The following is a 21688-nucleotide window of genomic DNA, read 5'->3' as shown; positions in this document are numbered from 1 at the left end:
AGCATCTCCGGGATGAAATGAGTCCCCAAACTCATCTAGCAAGAAAGGAAGATCGTCAACAGGAGGTGCAATAGGAAAATCTGGGTTCACGACAAAGATAAAACCCTGCCCCTCCTGGGGAGGGGCATCTTTGGGAATGACTGCTCGCCCAGAAGGCTCAACCCCACTCAAAGAAATAGCTTCTGATCTCAAGGTTTCCTCAGCTTCCAGAAAAAAGTCTAGCTCAGCATTCACCTGTCCATGATGGCGTCTAGCGAATTGCATCAGCTAATGGAGGGTTCACCCCTCCCCCCGGCTCAGCCTGGGGAGAGAGAGAGAGAGAGAGAGAGAGAGAGAGAGGTGGAACACCCTTGGAAGAGCCAGACGCATCTGATGACTTCACCGCAAGGCAAGCTTTCTTCTTCTTTCGGTCCCCTTTTTAAATTCCCTGCCGGTGAGGGGCACCAAGGATCTCACAACCAAGTACATGGACTTGGCTAGGTACCATCAAGAATCTATCAATATTGGTGGGCGTAAAGAGTGCATTAGACCAGGTGGACCTAAGGTTAGCCATCACCCAAGATTGAACCAAGCGAATACGAGCTTATTCTCGGGGAGACAACAAAACCTTAAGGTCATGTTTGTCGGGAACGGGCAACCAAGACACTGAATAATGAATTTCCAGTGTAAGACCTCATCCATCAGAAATTTCCACCCCATTCCTGAAACAAAGAAAAATTTCTTTTGCCAATCCTTGGCGTGTGAATACTTATGCTCAAGTTGCACCAGTTTACTAAGAGATCTAAAATTGCACAAATTCCCATTTAAAAGCCAAAACCCGTGGATGGAGAGAAACTTCGAGTGGTAAGGTTGGGATAATCATCACCGGTGGGCTCCAGGACCCACTGCCACAGAACTCAGCAGGCCATCAAAATATGCCAGGCATTGGACACCAATTGGGCTGGTGCAAGGCCTAAGACGTATAAGATGTCTCTAACAGGCCACACGAAGGGCAGACGGAGCCCCATTGAAAACATAGCCAGATAAAGAACGATGGAGATAGCCATACCTCTAACGTCAACGACCCCTTCTCGTTGACCATCCAACGACAACCCTATTGAATCGGGGATGTTGAAGTGATCTCGTGCATTGTAAGTTTGCGACGGGAGAGGTTGGAGACCCAACGATGACCCTCGAAGATGGAGTGGGGAACATCCCTCTCGACGCTAGGCTTAGCCGCAGCTCCTTCAAGATAAATAGAAGGTTTACGGGTTTGGGAAGAACCACCGCTCTGAGAGGGGCCTGCACCTTGGTCCTTACCGAAAGCCATGGAAACGCTGAGAGTAGAGGAAAGTAATGCAGGAAAAAGGAGGAAAATGCTGGAAGGCACGAACGAGATGCAAGAGAATATGAAGCTTGCACAAGAAGACAGGAAGTGAAGGAACAGAAAAACAAATGGCAAGGGACAATAAATACTAGAGGCATTTGATAAAGAGGAATGCATATTGGCTTTTGATAGGCACCCTAGGGAAACATCAAAGCACCCAAACAAAACGAATTCCATGTGGCAGGGACTCGCGGGGTAACCAAAGGATGGAGGCTTCGGTCCAACTTGCAAGGCCCAACACTTTATGGTTTAAAAAGCCCATCGCATGGCACAAGATGAAGCTTCGTAGGATAATTGGAGGGGCACGAATTAAGTTAACCAAGAGTGCTCAAAGATACTCAATATAAAAGTCCCATCACACCGTATGTAATGAGACTTTGCGGTGAAACTTGACCTTGGGCTTGGGGCCATGGGGCCCAACAAGTCACATATGGCCTAAACATCCCCTGACTCAATAGGACTCAGGTTAGTTGTTAAGGGGAATGTCCACCCATTTATCCCGGGACCATTAGGATATTCACTCATTTGAAATAAGTGGATAGCTCGAAGAAACCGAGATTCAAATTTCAAATAGTAGGCAAGTTAGTTAATCTAGGGGATCTCAAGATGATAAGTTCTCTATTTAAAGGATCCAGATACGCAAATGAAGATCTAGAATATTTTAGCTTTTAAATTACTCATACCATTACTGACTTAGGCATTGGAGGGTCCCCTTTCAACCTCCAGCCCTCTTCCTCTTTGGATGCAAGAGGTGATGAGTGCGTAGAAGTGAAACACGTCCTCAACAGAAAGAATAAGAGAAGAAGTATGAGAAGATAAGGGGATATGAAGACGAAAAAGATAATGAACGAAATAGGAGGATATGAAATAGGTGTGAGTAGTGGCGGCTCAATATAAACTAAGGCCTAAGGCGAGTAATTTCTAATTTTAAAATAATAAAATATAAATTATTATATTTAATATTTTTTTTAAAAATTTCAATAAATAAATTTTTATTTAATTGAAAAAGTAGTAGTCTTCTGCCATGTTGAATAATTGAAAAAGTAATAGTCTTCTGAAATCACATAATCTGAGGGTCATAATTTGCTAATTCCAGATCGAATGGATCTTGATAATCCATCAGCAGTACTGGATGATAGAGTGAGTTGTCTTGAGAAGGAGATGTCGTAGATGCCTGTCAAGAATGAGAGGTATGCTGAGCTGGTGATGATATGGGTTGTTGTAATGGAGATAATTTGGCTTGATTCTATACTTTTTCATCATCGCTATTTGAGATTTGTGAAATTACCTCAGCTAATTTTTTCAAATATTTTTTGCTAGTAATGGATGCTAATTATGCCTGAAATCTACTCCACTGGACTAGAACTTTTGGAGCTTTGATAATTTTTTAAAATATTTTTAAAACATGATCATAATTGTATTTTTTCCACCATTTGACAGAGACTTGGCGAGCTAAAAACACAATGTTTTTTAGAGAGGGATGATGTTTCATGACGTATTCCCACTTTATTATCCAATTTAATTTTGTTTTGAGGAAGAAAAGAATAAGTGGTGGACAATGCTTTAAAGAGATTGGATAATCATTTTGTGAAAAAAAAAATCTGAAAACTTTCTTGGAGAGGGAGATGAAGATGAAGGAGAAGAGGTTCGGGTCTATAATAATCTCATCATAGTAAAAACTATTGTGGGAGTGTCCTGATCTAAGGAACCACGAATGACGCAAATTTTTGTTTTGTTTTAAAAATATTTTTATCCATACGTGTTGATAATCGTAATAATCATAATATGGCGGATCATAAGGATGAGAAAATTTTCTTATTAAATAGATATTTTTTTCCATTGTTCCAAGGTAAGAACTTGTTTAATGTTGACTTTATGAAAGAAAATAATTAGAGATGCAGGTGAAAAATGTTGAGTTTGAAGAGAACAAGGGATCTCAGAAAGAATAATTGAATCGATGTCTACTAATATAAATTCATAAAAATGTTAGATTTTCTTAATATTTTGTAGGACATAATGCCAATCTGGCAAAATGAATGCATCAAGTAATTTTTGGGGATCAAACATGTGTTAAATTTCAGACTCGATGGGGGAAGACTGGGTGCCAGTGAGATTTAATGATAATAGAGGATGTAGAAGATTGAGATAATAATGGAGGATTAACAATTTGAGAATGAGAAGAGGAAGAATGAGAAACAGTTTTGGAGTATGTTGGTAATCTTGGAGAAGTTAATGGTGAGAATGAATTCTAAAATGACCTAATATTTTTTGGTAATGTCCCCAATACCGTGTATATTTTTGGAGTTACAGAGGGACAAAGTGAAGGGTAGATAGGAGATGGTGGCCTGCCATAAGAAGATTTGGACTTTACTTTTGACTTTGAGGATGACATGATTTTCTCAGTAAGAATTCTCGGAATAGAAAATTAGGAAGATAATTAGATTCCCCTTTAATATATTTAATATCAAAATAAAAAATACTTAATATAGCTTGTCATCTAGCAAATATTTGTTTAGAAACCAAGTTTTTTATATCTTTAATCAAAACTTCCTTGGCTGATTTACAATCTATTCTAAATAAAAACTTTTGATTTAACAAATCATCTAAAAATTTAGAAATACATAATACAATAACTAAAATTTCTTTTTTAATGATATTATAATTCTTTTGGGGAGGATTCCAACATCCTGAATGGAATCGAACAATCTGTTCAGAATCAGTTGATAATTTTTGCTTCATAATTCCTCCTTAACCAAGATCAGAGGCATCTGTTTCAACAATTTTAAAAGTATGAGGCGATGAGAGTTCTAAACATGGTAATTTGTTAACGTAAAACTTAATTTATTTTATAATATTTATATGTTTTTCTATCTATGGAGGTTGATTCTTTTTTAATCTTTGAATAATGGTTTACATAATGGTCTGAGAGATTGATAAAAACTTACAATATAATTAAGACTTCTCAAAAATCTTTGTAATTGTTGCTTACCTTTTATTTCATCAGAAAAATTATTAGCAAATTCTATTGCATGCTCTACTAATTAGTATAATGGTTCCTTGATTGATATCATGTCCAATGAATCTAATTTTATTTTGAAATAATTTTATTTTTAGTGATGAAACAACTAATCCATTTTATTTAAAAATTTGAACAAAAGTATTTAAATACTTCCAGTGTTGTTCAATAGATGAGGAAAATATTAATACATCATCTATATAAACTATTGAAAAGTGAGTAAAAGGAATAAATATTTCATTCATAATATTTTGAAATTCACTAAGAGCATTTTTTAATTCAAATGACATAACATTTCATTCATAATGTCCAAATGAGACTGTAAATGTTGTTTTATACCGGTTTTTTTTAACAATTTGGATTTGACAAAATCTACTCTTCATGTCAAATTTTGAAAATACTGTAGCATTATAAGACCAGATAACAAATCTTTCTTATTGGGAATTAGATATATAATCCATTGTAATACTTTATTTAATAGTTTATAATTGATAACTAACTGAGGAATTGTTCTTTCTAATTCTTTTGAACGTAAAAGACAACATAACTCCATGGTGATTTATTTTTCCTAATTAATCTTTTTGTTAATAAATCATTAATTTCTTTTTTTACAGAATTCTAATAATTCATTATTCATTTGAATTGGTCTAGTTTTAGTCGGAATATTCTTTTTAGAAAATTCATTTTCTTAAGGTAATTCAACTATATGTTATTTTCTATTCCAAAAAATATTATGCAAGTTAGAGCATACTTCTTTTTCAATTATATTTTTAAAATTATTAATTTTTTGTGTTAGTAATGAGTCTTTTAATTGTTCTTCAATTATTTTATATTTTAATTTTTGTTTTAAGAAATTTATCTGTTTTTCTTTTCTTTTAATCCTATTTTTTGTTAAAAAATTGATTTATTTGGTTAATGAAACTTTCTTTAAGGAGTTAATTTCTTTTGATATAGGGGGAAATAATAATTTAAATTGAATTTCTTGCTCAAATCTTTTAGTAGAAATTCATTCTTCTATTACAAAGAAAGGGTAAATTGAGGCAAGAAATGAATTTTCTAATATTACTTTGGTGTTAATATTTTTTACTAAAATAGATATGGTTTTAAAAAAAATTTCATTATTACAAATATATGCATTAGATAATTTATAATTTATGTTTAATTTTGTTCAATTAGCTTGGGATAATATTTCTTTTGTTTTTTCAAAATATTTAGAAGGTATTAATCCATTTTGTATACAATTTAAATCTATTCTTGTATCTAATATGGCAATTGTAGTAAAAGAAAATTATTGATTAATAGAGCCTGTTACTTCAGTATATCATTTCTGAAAAATTTATCTTATCAAGGATATTAATAAAATTGTCTGTTTCGTCTTTAATAACTATTGTTGAACAATCTCATTGTTCTTTATTATGAGAAGTATTTATGTTTTTATTTATTTTTAATAATATAATTTATTGTAGTAATTGTTCATTTGAAACTTCTAGTTTAAGATTAGATATTTTCAAATTTCTAACCTCTTATTTTATTTCATTAATTTCTTGTTGCAAATCTTGTATTGTAACTTTTTGTTTTTTTGTTTTAAATCTTCATACTATTTCTGAAAAGTTATAAGGTGCTGAAGAGGTTACTGAAGTGGTTTGATTATTAAAAATATCTTTTAGTTTTTTCAAATAATATTTTCTTTCTTGTGGATCCTTAATCTTGTTAATTAATTATAATATAATATATTCTTGTCTTGAAAGTACATTAATAGTTTTATTACAAATACAATTATTCTTAACTATACAATTGCAGACATGTACCTCATTTTCTTCAGATTCACTATCAAAAGATTGTTCTGAAAATCTCGATTCTTTTAATTGATAAATTTCTTGTTCTTCTGAATAATTTTCTTCTTCTTCTAAAGAGCTTTCATCTTTTTCATTTGAATGTATTATAAAGATATTTAATAATTTTTCTTTTAATGTTTCAGGTATATCTAATTTATTAATCTGTTATTTGACCTTATAATTTGATTTATAATGTCCAACTTTTTTACATTTATAACAAATAATTTATTTTTTCTTTTTATTATACTTTTTTGTATTTTTGTATTAGTTTATTATATATTTGTTTATTTTTTTTTATCTTTTTATAAGGTCTCTTATATTTTCATTTTTTGTTAGAATAATTTTTATAAATTCTTTTTTTCCTTTTTGTGTCTTCTTGAAGGAGTTATGGAGTATAACGAAACTGTTCATAAAAAGTACCTAATTCATTTTTAGCAATTTTCTTTTCTTTAGCCATTTGTTTTTTTAATCTTAGATCATTACACATAATTAAACCAGTTCTATTAATAATAGTTATTATATCATAATATGTGATACTAATAAAATCAATAGTACCATCTAATTTTACAAATGATTCTCGTACCTTTTAGGCGAAGTAATATGAAAGTTTGGCTATGAACTTTTCCTTCCAATATGGTTGTTGACAGTCATTTATAATCATAACTTTAATTAGAAATACATATTTATACCAAGAAAATCATATAGTTGAGGATATCTTAAATTAATCAATAAATCATGAGTTCTTTCTTTGAATTGAATAGAATCACCAACGAAATGTTTGGTTAATACATATATTAAAGTATTAATAGTATCTTGTAATGGTAGATCATCTTCTGGACTAAAACTTTTGAAACTTTGATAATTTTTGAAAATATTTTTAAAACATAATCATAATTGTATTTAAACACATCTTAAATAAAAAAATATTAGAGGAAATTACTCTATTAATACGATATATGTTTAAATTTTTATGAATATAATAATTAATATAAAAAAAAATATTTACACTTTTAAATATTTTAAAAAAATTACAATATTATTAAATAATATTTTCTTAAACACTAAGCAAAAAATAAAAAATAAACTAAAAAATAAATAAATAAACTCAATCGGGCAAAAAAATGGGAAACCACCTAGCATCTCTCAAATGCAAATTGGCGTGAAGGCAGGCAAGCAGGCAACCTGGGGAGAGGGCGCAAAACAGACTACTGAGCTCGGCAACCAAAACTCCTGTTTGCTATTTCTCTTCATTTCATTACCAACCGAAACTTTGTAATTTCGGCCTTAGCCATCGCCAATGGAAGAGCAAGACTCAGCTGCGCGTCCTGGGACCAAAGCTAAGGATTTTGGAAAATTGAAACACGGGTAAAATTGATCAAAACCCTTTAGTTTCTTTGTTTTTTACCTTGATTTTTGTACTTTTTTTTCTTTTTTGGTATTTAGTGGATTCTTGATGCTGTGGAAGCGCGCGCGCGCGCGCGCGTTTTGGGGTTAGGTGCGAGCACTATCGGAGACGATGCAAGATTCGAGCCCCATGCTGCAACCAGCTTTTCCCCTGCCGCCATTGCCACAACGAGGCCGCTGTCTCTCTCTCTTGTCTTCGCTTATATATACATTTCTTTGTGACTAAATTTCTAAATGTATATGTTGCGAATTTTCTCATAGGGGCGTTTTCCCTGCTTACTTTTTTTTTGTGACTTCAGAGCTCCCTGAGCAACCCTAATGATCGTCATGAGTTGGTCAGGCAAGATGTCAAGCAAGTAGGTTCAATTGCCAACTCTGTCTCTCTATCATATAAACAGAGAATATTTGATACGTCTATTTGTATGTCACCTTGTTGTTTATTTATGATGGGGTCGATTTTTCTTTTTAACGAAAATGGTTTTGGAATTTGAGGTTTCAGGTTTTATGTTTGATTTGCAATACCGAGCAGCAGGTTTGGCTTTTCGTTTGGGATGGTATTTCTTCTATTGCATGTTAAATTTGTTATATGGCTCAAATGGGTTCATGGGATATTTTGTCTTTGTTGCAGGTTGCTCGGGTATGTTCTAACTGTGGTGTGAACATGGGAGAATACTTTTGCGACATGTGCAAATTCTATGACGACGAAGTAAGATGGTTATTAGTTATTTGGTCAAAGCTGACTCAAGTTTCTAAATATTTAAATGATGTTAATAATGTTCAGCATTAGTTGCTATGAAACGTTTCTATCTTTGCAGACCGAGAAGGGGCAGTTTCACTGTCAACAATGTGGGATATGTAGGTGAGCATTATGATTAAATTAATCTCATATCTACTATGAATCTATAGACAGTTTTATTTCTGGACAAAAGTCTTGTGTTATTTCAATTGTTCTTTTGATCTAAGCTTTTCTTTCCAGAGTCGGTGGTCGTGAAAACTTCTTTCACTGTAAGAAGTGTGGTATGCAAACTTCTTACCTTGCTGTTCTTTTTATGTGGTTTATTAACTTAATATATTGAGTGGGTTTGTTTCCTTTTCTGTTATTTGTACTTGCATTTTTTTTTATGTATATGAGATTATGGTTGTTATTTTTAATATTTGATTATTGTATTGCTGGGTTTCTTTGAAGTTAAGAGTGTTATTGTTGATCTATTGATTAAAAACCTTTCATATACTGAGGCCTGATAGAATTTTAACTATTGAAATTGGCAATCATTCTGGTAATATAATTAGTTATACAGAGTTTCTCTTGCAAATATATATATATTTATACACAGTTGGAGGATTTTCATGCCACAATAATTTCGCACATCATTACTCATGAAGAAATATATTTTCACACATCTTAAGAAAGCAAAACTATGTTTAATGTTCATTTCAGATAAACAGGCAAGGGGATCCTCTTTTTGTTACAAGGGACTCATAGTTCTTAGAAATGATCATTTAGGCCTCGTTTTTTTTTTGCAGATAAGATGAGTTGAGATTAAGTTAAAAGTTGAATAAAATATTATTAGAATATATTTTTTTAATATTATTTTTGTTTTGGAATTTGAAAAAGTTGAATTTTTTATTTTATTTTGTGTGGAAATTTGAGAAAGTTGTAATGATTAGATGAGATGAGTTGAGAAGAGTTGTAAAAACAAACGAGGCCTTAGTCTGCCAAATAGGGTGCAGATTTGGAGAAACTTAGGATAGGTAGGGTAAAAAAGTTGGGTTGTAGTCTGCGTGAAGGTTTTTTTGATAGTATATATACTCATTGATTTGCCACTATGACATGTAAATCTTTATTTACTTTTACAATCTGGAGAGATGAGAAGGATTGGGGCTGAAATGATTATGGGTGAGAGTTGAGAGGGATGAATGATGTGCCAAATTTTCATGTTTGGTACTTTGTTAAAATGTTGGGCTGTTTTCTTTTATCAATGAACGCTTGACTCTCTTTGCTTATATTATACATTAATTTATATCTGCTGTTTTCTAGCTATTAGTTGAATTTTTAGTTATTGTGGTATTGAGCACAGGATCTTGCTATCCAGTGGGCATTCGTGATAATCACTCATGTGTGGAAAACTCCATGAAGAATTTCTGCCCTGTTTGTTATGAGGTTCATGCTTTGAGTGTCTAATTTTTTTAAAGTTAAAAAGAGTTTTCTGTTCTAACAAGTTGCTTTTATGCTGACAGTATCTTTTTGACTCGATCAAAGCCACCAAAATTTTGAAGTGTGGACACACGATGCATATGGACTGCTTTGATGACATGAAAAAACAGAATATGTTAAGTTCAGCTACTTTTGAAATTATTCATTCATTTCTGTGTTTTTTTATATGTAAAATAATTGTTTTTAATTTGTACTATGTGATGGATTTATCACATAGGTATCGATGTCCTATATGCTCCAAGACAATGGGTGATATCTCTGTTTTCTGGAAATTGTTAGATGAGGAGGTATGGGGATTTTGTTTTTATATAATTGCCATAAAAACTGAAAAAGTATCTTTCATTTTTCTGTTCATTTGTATTGAGTCTTGTTCGTTACATAAATTTGGTCAACAGTTGACTGTGAGTTTAGTTTAGATTCTGTATGCCTGTCCATCATGGGAATATGTTTCTATGACAGCTCCAAGTTTTAAAGTTCATGTTATATGAAACCACCAGGTTCTTAGTTTTGTTGGAGTTGTTATGCACCACTACATGGTATGCTTTGTGATGTTCAATACTTTCTCAGAAAGATTAGAAAAAAGTAATATAAACAAATGTGTATGATTGTATTTGTCCCGAACATAGACAGGATTTTTTTTTTTTTTATAACCGTGGGTGTTCGGGCCAGCTTAAGCGCACCTCGACTAATCCCATGGGGCCCTGAAGTTAACGACTAGGTAAACCTCCAGTAGCCCTAAGGGGACTTGAACTGGTGACCATTGGGCAGCAAACCCAAGGCCATACCAGCTGAGCTACCCCTCAAGGTTTAGGCAGGATTGTTTTGAAGATTGTTTGTTGATTAAAGGTTCATGTTGGACTTTCTATCTTATTTTTTATTTATTTATTTTTGTTTAAGGTTTACTTTCAGCTGAGTTAAGTTGAGAAGCCTCTTTCTCTTTTTTTTTTAAGGGTATTGTTATACTATTGTCAGTTTTCTCATTAACATGGGTTGCGCCTTCGTGACTTTGTTTCTTAGAAAATTATTTCTTCCATAACTGCATCCTCCCATGCATAGCCACTATTTCCCAGACATCTCTTGCATCAATTTATTAACAAACACATGAGCCATAATATCTGGCACCATTTGGGTTTAAGGTTTAGTTTGAGCTGAGTTAAGTTGAGCAGCCAGTTTCTCTTTCTTTTTTGGAGTATTGTTAATACTATTGACAATTTTGTCATGTACACAGGTTGCACCTCCGTGCAATTTGTATCTTAGGAAAGGAAAGCCTTTTTCTCTTTCTTTTTTGGGGTATTGTTATACTCTTGTCAATTTTCTCATGTACTTGGGTTGCGCCTCCGTGCACTTTGTATCTTAGAAAAGGATGAAAGAAATCAAAAGGTGCCAGATATTCTGGGTAGTATGTTTGATAATAAATTGATGCAAGAGATGTCTGGGAAACAGTGACTATGCATGAGAAGGTATAGCTAGGGAAGAAAACAGGACTAATAAGCAACAGCATTAAAACTTTGTTAATCAAATTTACACAATAGCCTGAGTACAAAGATTTTATTTTTTCTATGGCCACAATACTTGTGCTCTATGTTTTAATTTGGATAATCACTTTGTTTTATTCAATTATCCTAGCTAGTTTCTTATCTTCTAGGCTCAGAGATTGTTTGATACTTAAGGTTCAGAGTTATTTAGTGGTACATTTTGGATATGCAGTCTCTGACATGCAATTTCCCTTTGATAATCCGGCTAAAGTTTGCTAATCCCTGCCCAAATCCCACAGAATCGCTTGCTTCTCTAAATAATCCAAAATGTCTCTAAATTATCAGCAGTGCAGATATAAAAGAATTCTCCAAAGTAGGCATTTATTTGGAAATGTGCTATATAGAACAACTGCAAACTGCAATGTTCTCTGTCTCTCTCACACACACAACTGCTTGGGAAACTGTGATACCAGATCTTTTTTCTTAATTAAGTTGGGAGGTAGATTATCCCTTTTCTATAAGAAGGCAACATGTTTGGATTCTAGATTACATATGGATATCTACACCAATTAAGGTTTACTGGGTAAAATGAAAAGCGATTGCCTTGACCTTGAACATTTCTTTATGGTCATTAAGTGAGATAGTGTTGAAGCTTTCCTGCTTGGCTAATTTGTTTTCATAAATGACAGGAGCCCTGAGTGACATCCTAATTTCTCATTCTCTCTCATTTTAAGATTTGGTATTTAGATTCCATGATCCTATAATGAATCTATCAATCCAAGTTGATGGACATGACTTTTAGAAAAATTAGCTACATCCTGCTAATTTTACCGAGGTTATATTTAAAATGGGATAGATTTTTGAAAGTCAAAGCTAAATAGCCTGCTCTAGACTTGGCTTGTTTACTAGGCTGCTGGTGATAGCCTGGATGCTGTGGGTACGTGTGCCTTTGCACTTGTTGTGTATTTGTGTCTTTATGTCGAGAAGTATAATATTGTTTATTTACAGTTGATTTAATAAATATTATTTCATAATGTTTTCTGCTTGCGATGACTATTTCCTGTACTTGCTTTTTATACGAAGTGGTTATATTCTTATATGATTATGTACCTCTGATAGATAGATAGAAGCTACTGCCATGCCCGAGGAATACCGATACGAGGTAGTTTCTTCATCCATCCTCTTCTCTGTCTGTTAGCTTGCTCTCATGCACACAATCTCCATGCCTGTATGATTTTATGCATCAATTTCCACGTTAATTTTAGACTCAGTTTGGATGAAAACCTTGGGAAGAGTGTTTTTTAAAGCCCATTAAAAATCATTCAGATTGGTTTGTTATGTGATTTTTTGGGCTAAGAATTTTGCCATTTGGAACATATATTAATTACACTTTTCCCACCACCGAGGTGGTCTTTGCTTTTCTCATTAATGATCACTACAAGGGTGATCATGTCAACCATCTTACCCTAGGCCTACTGGTCATTTATTTTCAGAAGAACAGAATACGCTTAAACTGGAATTCAACGTAGACACAACTTTGTATCCATGCTCTTCATGCTTAATTTTGAGCATCCATTACACCTGAAAAGGGCAATTAGTGTTATTCAAAGGAAGTGGAGGGGGCTGAGAAAGGCATGTTTGGAACCCTTTCTTCTGAATTTCATTATATTGCTGTAGAGAAATTTGGAAGGTGCATCCATGAATATACTTCCAAAAGGTTTTCCAGGTTGATTATTCTTGTGCCTTGCATTAATGTGATATAGAAAAAGGAGCTTAAGTGCATAGAGCACGAAACACACTACAGTGATCGACTACCTTTGATCACAATGTTACTTTTGTGACAATACTCATTCCTCTTTCTAAAAGAGATGGAAATTTGTGTGATGTTGCTTACCCTGTTCCTCCACATTTCTAGTCTGTAATGTACTGAAAGTCAATATGCATAACCTTGTGGCGGCTAGTTTGATCTGACTATTGCAAAGTTAGCAATTTGGTCTACTAAAAGTATACTGAGTTTCTGGGGCATTTTTCAGGTTTCAATTCTTTGCAATGATTGCAACAATACTGGCAAAGCTTGCTTTCACATTTTAGGGCACAAGTGCCATCACTGCAATTCATACAACACTCGCAGGCTTTCAGCACCAGACAATTGATGAGATATCAGCTGACTAAAAAGGTTGATTACCAAACAATATACATTAGGCTATCATCCACCTTGGAACTTTTGACAGATCTGCCGATTGTTTCAGTGAAAAATTCCTCTTTAGCAAGTGCTTTTGTTTTATGCAAGTTATACTAAGGCAATGTTATGCTTTGTAATGTTAAACGGTTTCAAATTTTCCCTTTTTTCTTTTCCACACGACATACATGAGAGAGAAGTACTACAGTCACAAAAAGACCATACAAAATGACATGATTTCTCATGATATGTTAATACTTTACAATAAAAATATCTTTATAATCTAATGTACCATATCAAGGTATATCAGTTTGTAGATTTATTTTTGTGGAATCATTTTATCGTTAAAGCATTTCCCTACATGAGATGTGAATGGCCTTAAAAGGCTTTCCTGAGAACGAGAGACTTCATACAATTCAGATTTTCTATCCCATCGTTTAGATTGCAAGATGGTCTTATCTCATCGTAATATTCAAATATCACAAAAATAGATATTTTTTAATTTTAAAGTTTTAATGTTTAATTTTTTCATCTAATTATTATATAATCATTATAATTTTTTTAAATTTTTTAAATTTTTAAATAAAATACAGAAAATAATTAAAGTTTTTTAAATTTCAAAATAAAAATTATATTCTAACAATATTTTAACTTTATAATATTTTTATTTCTACTTTTTCAAAATTTTATAAAACATCTTTAACTCAAATAATCTAACTATTATATATAAATTATTTCATTATTATAAACAAAATTTTCATTTCATCTCATATCCCCAACAGGCTAATTCTTAGATCTGCTTGTTGACAATTCTTGAGATATTGAATCCTTCCTATAAAAACCATAGACGTCTTCTGAACTTCTGAAGTTTGCAGTATTTAATATTTTATGACCCAACATGACGCTGCATTCTATTCATATCTGGCGAAATTGAGAAATCAAGCATAATAGGTTCTTTTGTATCTCTCTCTACTAAGCAACTGTGATTGTACTTTATGTTCCTAGAACGTCACGATTGAGGTTTATACTATTTTTTTTAGATATTTTCAAAATACTATTATGTACTTATATTTAATATTTTTTTTATATATTTTTTTATTTTTTTATTATTATTCACGTAATAGTTGAGAATAATTAATTGGGTGTAAGAGCACTCTCAATAGGTATTTTATAATGTTTTTTTTTTTTAAATATAAAGAAATACTCCTAAAGTTACCTTCGGATCTTCTATTTAAAAAAAAAATTTATATTTTGCTACAGGGAAGCCTCTACATAGGAAGGGTTCATGCTCGTAAACTTTTTTTTATTAATTTCTCACATATCTAGAGGAACTTACCTTTTTTTATTAATTTTCCACATATTTAGAGGAACTTGGAGGAAGACGCAAGTGTTGGAATATGCTTACTTGTTGATAATTTCACATATCGTAATATTGCTCTAGGAAAGTACTGTAGGAATTGTGATATTTGTAATAATGTAGATATCAATTATTTGTGGTGATATTTAATAATTTTTTTTATAAGTGATATTTAATAAAATTGAGTCTCACACATCACTTATTTAATAAAATGATAATTATCAAAAATGAATATTCTCATAATATACTTTGAAGATATTTTTATTATATAATCTCATCTTTTTATTTTTTGAATTAATTTATATTTTGATTTAGCTTATAAATTTGAATTAATTTACAATAGTACATAATTATATGATATTGTATATAAGAAAATATTGTAAATATCAAAAGATATGAAGATATCATTAGTAATTAGATAAAATATTTGAAATGAATAAAAAAGATTAAAAAGTATAATATTTAAATTATATGAAAAAAAATAGATAAATTGATGTATGATATGTTGTAAAGTTAATATGTTAAATAGAAAAAATGAATTTTAATAATATATTTTAAATGATAAGATGAAGAAATTATTGTGATTGCTCTTAAAGAGTCTTTCTGGAAAGTTGTTTGGAGTTTGAAAAGCTTAAGAGATTTTATGAAATGGAAGTGAAAATTGATGATATCCAGTCTATATCATAAATGAATTAATTGATATCAAGTCTACATCAGAATTGAATTGTGGGAGTACAAAATGGTCCCGTTGGAAGCTTGGAATAAGTTAGAACAAACGTAAGCAATGACCTGGCTGTTGATAATAATGGATCTAATGCAGTGAAGGATCGAAGAGGGTCCCCATCCCATGATATTTAATTCAACGTGTGAACTCCCGTCCATGTAAGGTTCTGAATCTGCACACGTCTCTCTGCCAAGTCATCACTTTGACTTGCCTTTTTTCTTGCGATGCAGGTTAGCCGAAGGCTGCCTCCCTCTGCCCCCCACCCCAAACAAGACTCAAAATATCAGCTTTTGTAAACAGATGGTCCATCCTCCTAGCTGAGAAAATCTTACAGAAGATACAAGAAAATTATTATGGTTTAATTCAAGTTTAATTGTTTAGGCTGTCCCGTGAACTTGTGCTGTTTGTAGCACACCAAAGAGTTACTAATCTTTGTTGGTGATCTTTGATGGGTTCCTATTTCATATAAGATGGGGACGGGAGGTGGTGCTTTGACTGCTTCCTTCTCTCTTTCCTCCCCAACGTCTAAAATCTTTTCTTTTTTATATAGCTTTCCATTTCCTATATATATATATATATTTATATGTACTTTTTTATCTACTAGTATAGAAAATAACTTATCCACATGCACTGTCAGATTCTCGGTTCATCAATTTACAAATTCAGAAAAATTGCGGCACGTGTACTACTCGTGTCACTAGTCTCCTGGCCATCTTTTAATGCTATTATATACATCAATTTATTTGATTTTCAAAATCTGATCATCCACGTTTATCCAATGCCGACTTGTATAATTTCTGTGCTATTTTATTTTATTGCTTTTCTAAAATTAGATAGTTTGGATTTTAAACTCATCTCAATTTATCTTATCTATTTATTATAATTTTTTTAAAATTTTAATATAAAATATAATAAACAATTCAATTTTTTTAAATCTCAAAATATTAATATTATTAAAAAATAATATTCTAATAATATTTTATTCAACTTTTAACTTTCATCTCATATCAACTCAATTAAATTAAATTCAGTTCAACATCTAAACGCAACTTTAATGTAATTCTCCTATAAATCAAGATAGTTTTTAGCTAATAAGTGTGCAACCCCATTAGCAATCCTTTTAACATGACTTCGAAAAGCCAAATCCCAGCACTATCCCATCTTTCTATTTGTTGAGAAATATCCCTAACTACTTGAAGAGAATCCCCTTCTAATATGACATTTCACAGACCAAGCTTAGAGGCAAAGATTGTAGCTTGGAAAGCTCCAATGGACTTTGCCTGGAAGGGGTCATTGAAGCCAGCTCTCTTCATCCTCTTGATAGCCATGACATTACCATCATGATCTCGAACAACAATTACAATTCCAATACTGCCACTAGTCTGATTTATAACAGCATCCCAATTGATTTTATAGAAGTCTAGTGGAGGAGGTTCCCATTTATCTATCACAACATTAGTCACTCAAGTCTTTGAGTTGTTACTAGACTACGACTCCTTAACATCTTCCAGTAATTGCTTACCCTGTTGTGCCACCAACGAATGATGTAAAAATGAACCCTTGAAAACCAACTCATTTATTTTTAGACATATCTTCCTTGCTATCATGGCAAATACCTCCATGATCTGCTGCTCAGTTATTGCACTAAGGCCTTAAAAAATTCTTCTGAAACTGTCTGCACTGAGAGTGCTCTTATGAAAAGCAACTGGGCACTGGCTCCACACATCCATAGTTGAGCTACAGCTCCACATTGCATGAACCACATACTCCTCTTCTCTCAGACAGATATGACACAATGGAGACTCAATAATTTGTTTCTTGTGCAAGTTCAAATTAGTGGGCAAGGACTCTAGGCAGGCTCTCCACACAAAGACCTTGGTGCCGTGGGGAACTTGAAACTTCCAACAGCAGGTCCACCCATCTTCCTTAGAGGTAGCTTTTGATGATTGCCCCTTTGACAATCCATTGAGTTCCTTTTACAGATGGTAAGCACTTTTAACTGAAAATGTCATTATTTATGCATTTTCATATTAGCTTGTCAGGAGATCCAATAGAGCTAATTTGGATCCTTTTAATGATTTCTGCTTCTCTTCTTTTGAAAATTGGTTCCACAAAATCCACTCTCCATTCCTTATCTTCATGGTTAATGAGCTCTGCCACAGCCGCATCTGCACTCAGAATCTGTACTGGACTTTGAATCTTAAATGTTAAGGGTTGAGGCAGCCATCTATCCTTCCAGATACTAGTACCTTGACCATTCCCAATCCTCCATAATGATGCTTCTCCAAATAAAAGAGGGTCTAGCCCCAAGCTTGGCTTGAAAAAATGATGAATTTGGGAATTACTTTGATTTCAGGATTTATGAAGCAAGTGATTTAGGATGTTGTAAGATCCTCCATCCTTGCTTAGCGAGCAAAGCCAAATTGAAACTTTTCAAGCCACGAAATCCCAGTCCACCTGTAGCCTTAGCTTTCTCCATTTGACTCCATGAGACTCAATGCACTTTCTTTTCATTTTGTTGTTGTCCCCACCAGAACTGGTGCATCACTTTATTGATCTCCTTAGGTAAAAATTTTGGGAGTTTAAAAACCTTAGTGCAGTAAGTAGGTAGAGCTTGGATTACAGTTTTGAGGAGGATTTCCTTCCTTGCCTGAGATAGAAACTTTGACTTCTAATTACTGATCCTGCCCCTTATTCTATCCAAGATGCTCTTGAAGGTTTTGTGTCTTAATCTACCAATGAGAGCAGGTAAACCAAGATACTTTTCATAAGAGGATGAAGATCTAACTCCAGCAATGCTAATGATAAGTCCTTTGCATCCCTTTTGGTGTTGGCATTGAAATGAATGGAAGTCTTCTCTTTATTAAGCTTATGTCGTGAGGCTCTTTCATATAAATCAAGAATTCCAATAAACCTTGCCCATTCAAGAGAGTTGGTTTTGCTAAATAACAAGTTATCGTCTGCAAAAAATAAGTGGTTAATACATAGCTTACCCCTAGCAATAGAAATGCCAGAAATTAATTTTGATGCCTCTGCTTGGTTGAGTAAGGAACTAAGAGCTTCAGAATAAAGGATAAAGAGAGAGAGAGATAAAGGGTCCCTATGTCTAATACCCCTTGTAGGTTGAAAGAAGCCTTGAGGAGCTCCATTAATAAGGATAGAATAAGTCACTAAGATGATGCATCTCAGCACTAGTCTGATCCACTTGTCATTGAACCCCAACCTTACCATCACTTCTCTTAAAAAACTCTATTTCACCCTATCATAGGCTTTGCTCACATCTAACTTCAATGTTATATACCCTTTCTGCTCGTGAACCCTTGAATTCATAGAGTGCATCACCTCAAAAGCAACAATGATATTGTCCAAAATTAGCCTACCAGGTACAAATGCACTTTGAGTGGTAGAAATAATATTGGGAAGGATACCTTTTAGTCTATTGGCTATGACTTTAGAAATAATCTTATATAGCATTGCATAAAGAGATAGGCCTATAATCAATATTGTTTTGGGACTTTTAATCTTGGGGATCAATACAATATGAGTTTCATTTATATGACCAACCTCTCTTCCTGCCAATGATTTTGGTAGAATGATGTTGGAAATCTATCTGAAACTGGAGAGCCCAAATGATTCATTTGAAAAAATGCCTCTTTAACCTCCTCTGTTGTGTATTGCTTGGACATAAATGAATTCATCTTTTCATTTACCTTAGGAGTCAGTGAAACTAGACATATGTCAAAACCTTCAGGATTGGATGAAGTGAACAGGTTTTGATAATATGGATAAAAAGTCTCTGTGATATCTTTAGGATTGTAGGCCACTGATCCATCTTCCCTAACATTTCTCTTGATAGCATTTGTCTTCCTTCTCTGATTAGCACACATGTGAAAGTACTTAATATTTATGTCCCCATGTTTGAGCCAAGCTTGTTTTGTTATTTGCTTCCATTAAGTATTATCTTCCTCCAATAAGGCCTCCACTTTCTTTTGCAATTTCTTAATAGGACCTAGATGAGAGCCAGTATTCATGTTTTGCAACTTGGAGAGTTGATTCAACTTAGCATGGATAACCCTTTTCTGCTTATTCACAGTTTCCTTACTCCATTTCTACAGGGACTCTTTACACTTCTGCAAACCTTTAAGAACAGTCCCCAACTTTGAGCCAAAAAGGCCATGTTGCTGAAGCCAACTACTCTCTATAATACTGCTGCAATCCTCCCTTTGATCCCAACTGGTTTCATATTTAAAAAGTTTCGCCCTCCATTTATCCCTGCTAATCTCACTTATTGATTAATTTCTCATGGAGACTAGTAGAGGACTATGGTTTGAAGACTGGGCAGCTAAGGCACTAACATTACAAGTAGAGAAGACACTAGTCCAAGATAAATTGCCCATAGCCCGATCCAACCTCTCTTTAGAAAACTGAGAACCCTCTCTACTATTGCACTAGGTGAATTTTATGCCTTGAAATCCATGGTCACTTCAACCACAAAACTCCACTGCATCTCTAAAAGCTTCCATTTGTGAATATGGTCTCCTAACTGCCCCTTATTTCTCATAATGATGCAGAATTTCATTGAAATCTACCAAGCATAACCAAATCATTCCTTGCCTAGATTTCAGCATTTTCAGAAGCTACCAACTCTCACCCCTTCTAGAAGTTAGAGGGTTGCCATAGAACCCTGTAATCATAACCTTAGAATTATCCTCTACCATTTTCATGATAATGGAAATATGACTTTGAGAATAAGATTTTGAGCAAATGTCTTCAGAGCTATTCCACAAGAAAACTAATCCTCGACTGAGACCCTTACTATCAACCACAAAGCTAATGTCAAACCCCACTCTATTCCTTACCGCCTCCACCTTATCTCTACCACATTTTGTTTCCATTAGAAACACAAACTTGAGACATACTTCACCAAAAGGTAAAGTTCACAAATTGTCTAAGGGCTTCCAAGCCCTCGACAATTCTAGCTAAGGCCTATCATGGCTATTGGTGGAGCTGCATAGCAGCCTCCACCAACTCAGTATTAGGATTGTTCAGATCAGATCCTTTAGCGAGTTTATGTTTATTCACTGACTTACTATCAACAACAGTTATTCCTAGTCCCCTCTTCTTCCTTTCCCTACCTTTGGGATAGTCTTCATTGTTTTCCAGATTGTTGACCTCCCTAGCCCTCCTCTTCCACGTGGAGCCTTTTTAGACACCTCAGCTCTCCCATTAAGAGAGTTATCAAAATCCACATCAACCCGTGGGCTAATGCTTGAGAGTGTAACTACTTAGTGAGAAGATCTTTCCATAGTTGACAGCTTAGAATCTTCTAACTCCATAAGGCAAGAAGTGCCGATAACTGCACTCATAACAGTCTCATTTGGGTTGATATCTTCCTTATTTAAAACCCCCTCTTACACCATATCAGAATTTGCTCCCGAATCTTCCTTAACTTGGAAACAGCCTTGATTAAAGGGAGTGTTACTATTGACTTTCTAGATAAATACCTCAACCCCCATCTCCTGCTGGAAAACAACATTCCCATTTGCCAAATTGATGGCCTCATCGTCAGGAAAAGCCTAAGAATTAGCCTCAGATCCCTCCTGTTGATCTGCCTTACCATTTTTGGAGTCATCCCTGTCACCACCACATGAATATGCCTGTTGCTACCTCTGATGGTGGCTTGTACTAATAGAGCCACCATATTTTCGAAGATAAAAAATGTTTGAGTTCATTGGCTGAGTTCGAAGCCAAGGATCAAGCTGTAACTATTGCACCTCATCCCCTTAGTTGTTATACCTCTGCTTGTTACAACTTCTCCCTTTATGGAATAAAACTCCACATTGAAACAGAAGTTTTGCAAACGTTTACACTTAAAGGATTCTCAGTACTACTGATCATCAACTTTCAGCCATTTCCCTTTCAGGAAAGGTCTATGCAAGTCGACAGCTACCCTTACTTGAAGGCATTTACCCCATGTCCATCCATCATTATCGGATTCAACTTCTATGACTTTCCTTATAGCTGAGCTGAAATGATCTCCCATTTCCTCTGACATAGTCACCAGAGGGAGATATTGTAACTAAACCCAAAAAGGTTCATGCATGAGCTGCACTGCAT

General features: G+C 33.7%; 1 protein-coding gene across 5 annotated transcripts; it reads left to right on the top strand.

Annotated features, from left to right (window-relative positions):
- Positions 1 to 7348: 7348 nt before the first annotated feature.
- LOC109008201 (E3 ubiquitin-protein ligase MIEL1-like) lies at positions 7349 to 13777 on the top strand. 5 transcript variants are annotated; one of them, XM_035682880.1, is made up of 12 exons: positions 7349 to 7582; positions 7713 to 7800; positions 7921 to 7977; positions 8121 to 8153; positions 8250 to 8327; positions 8437 to 8480; positions 8598 to 8638; positions 9700 to 9782; positions 9860 to 9951; positions 10054 to 10123; positions 12435 to 12473; positions 13345 to 13777. In XM_035682880.1, the coding sequence occupies exons 1-12, from the start codon at positions 7515 to 7517 to the stop codon at positions 13462 to 13464; spliced, it is 813 nt and encodes a 270-aa protein (XP_035538773.1). In that variant the 5' UTR covers positions 7349 to 7514; the 3' UTR covers positions 13465 to 13777. The 5 variants fall into 5 exon arrangements, 4 of the variants coding, with proteins under 4 accessions (XP_035538773.1, XP_035538772.1, XP_035538774.1 ...); XR_004797608.1 differs by having other exon boundaries at positions 7357 to 7582; positions 7683 to 7800; positions 9860 to 9956; positions 12431 to 12473; positions 13345 to 13408; XM_035682879.1 differs by having other exon boundaries at positions 7357 to 7582; positions 7683 to 7800.
- The last annotated feature ends 7911 nt before the right edge of the window (positions 13778 to 21688 follow it).

This window comes from Juglans regia, chromosome 11 (assembly GCF_001411555.2).
Source record: "Juglans regia cultivar Chandler chromosome 11, Walnut 2.0, whole genome shotgun sequence".
NCBI classification, from domain to species: domain Eukaryota; kingdom Viridiplantae; phylum Streptophyta; class Magnoliopsida; order Fagales; family Juglandaceae; genus Juglans; species Juglans regia.
Note: the sequence above shows the minus strand (reverse complement) of the source record. Positions and strands in the feature narration are given on the sequence as shown.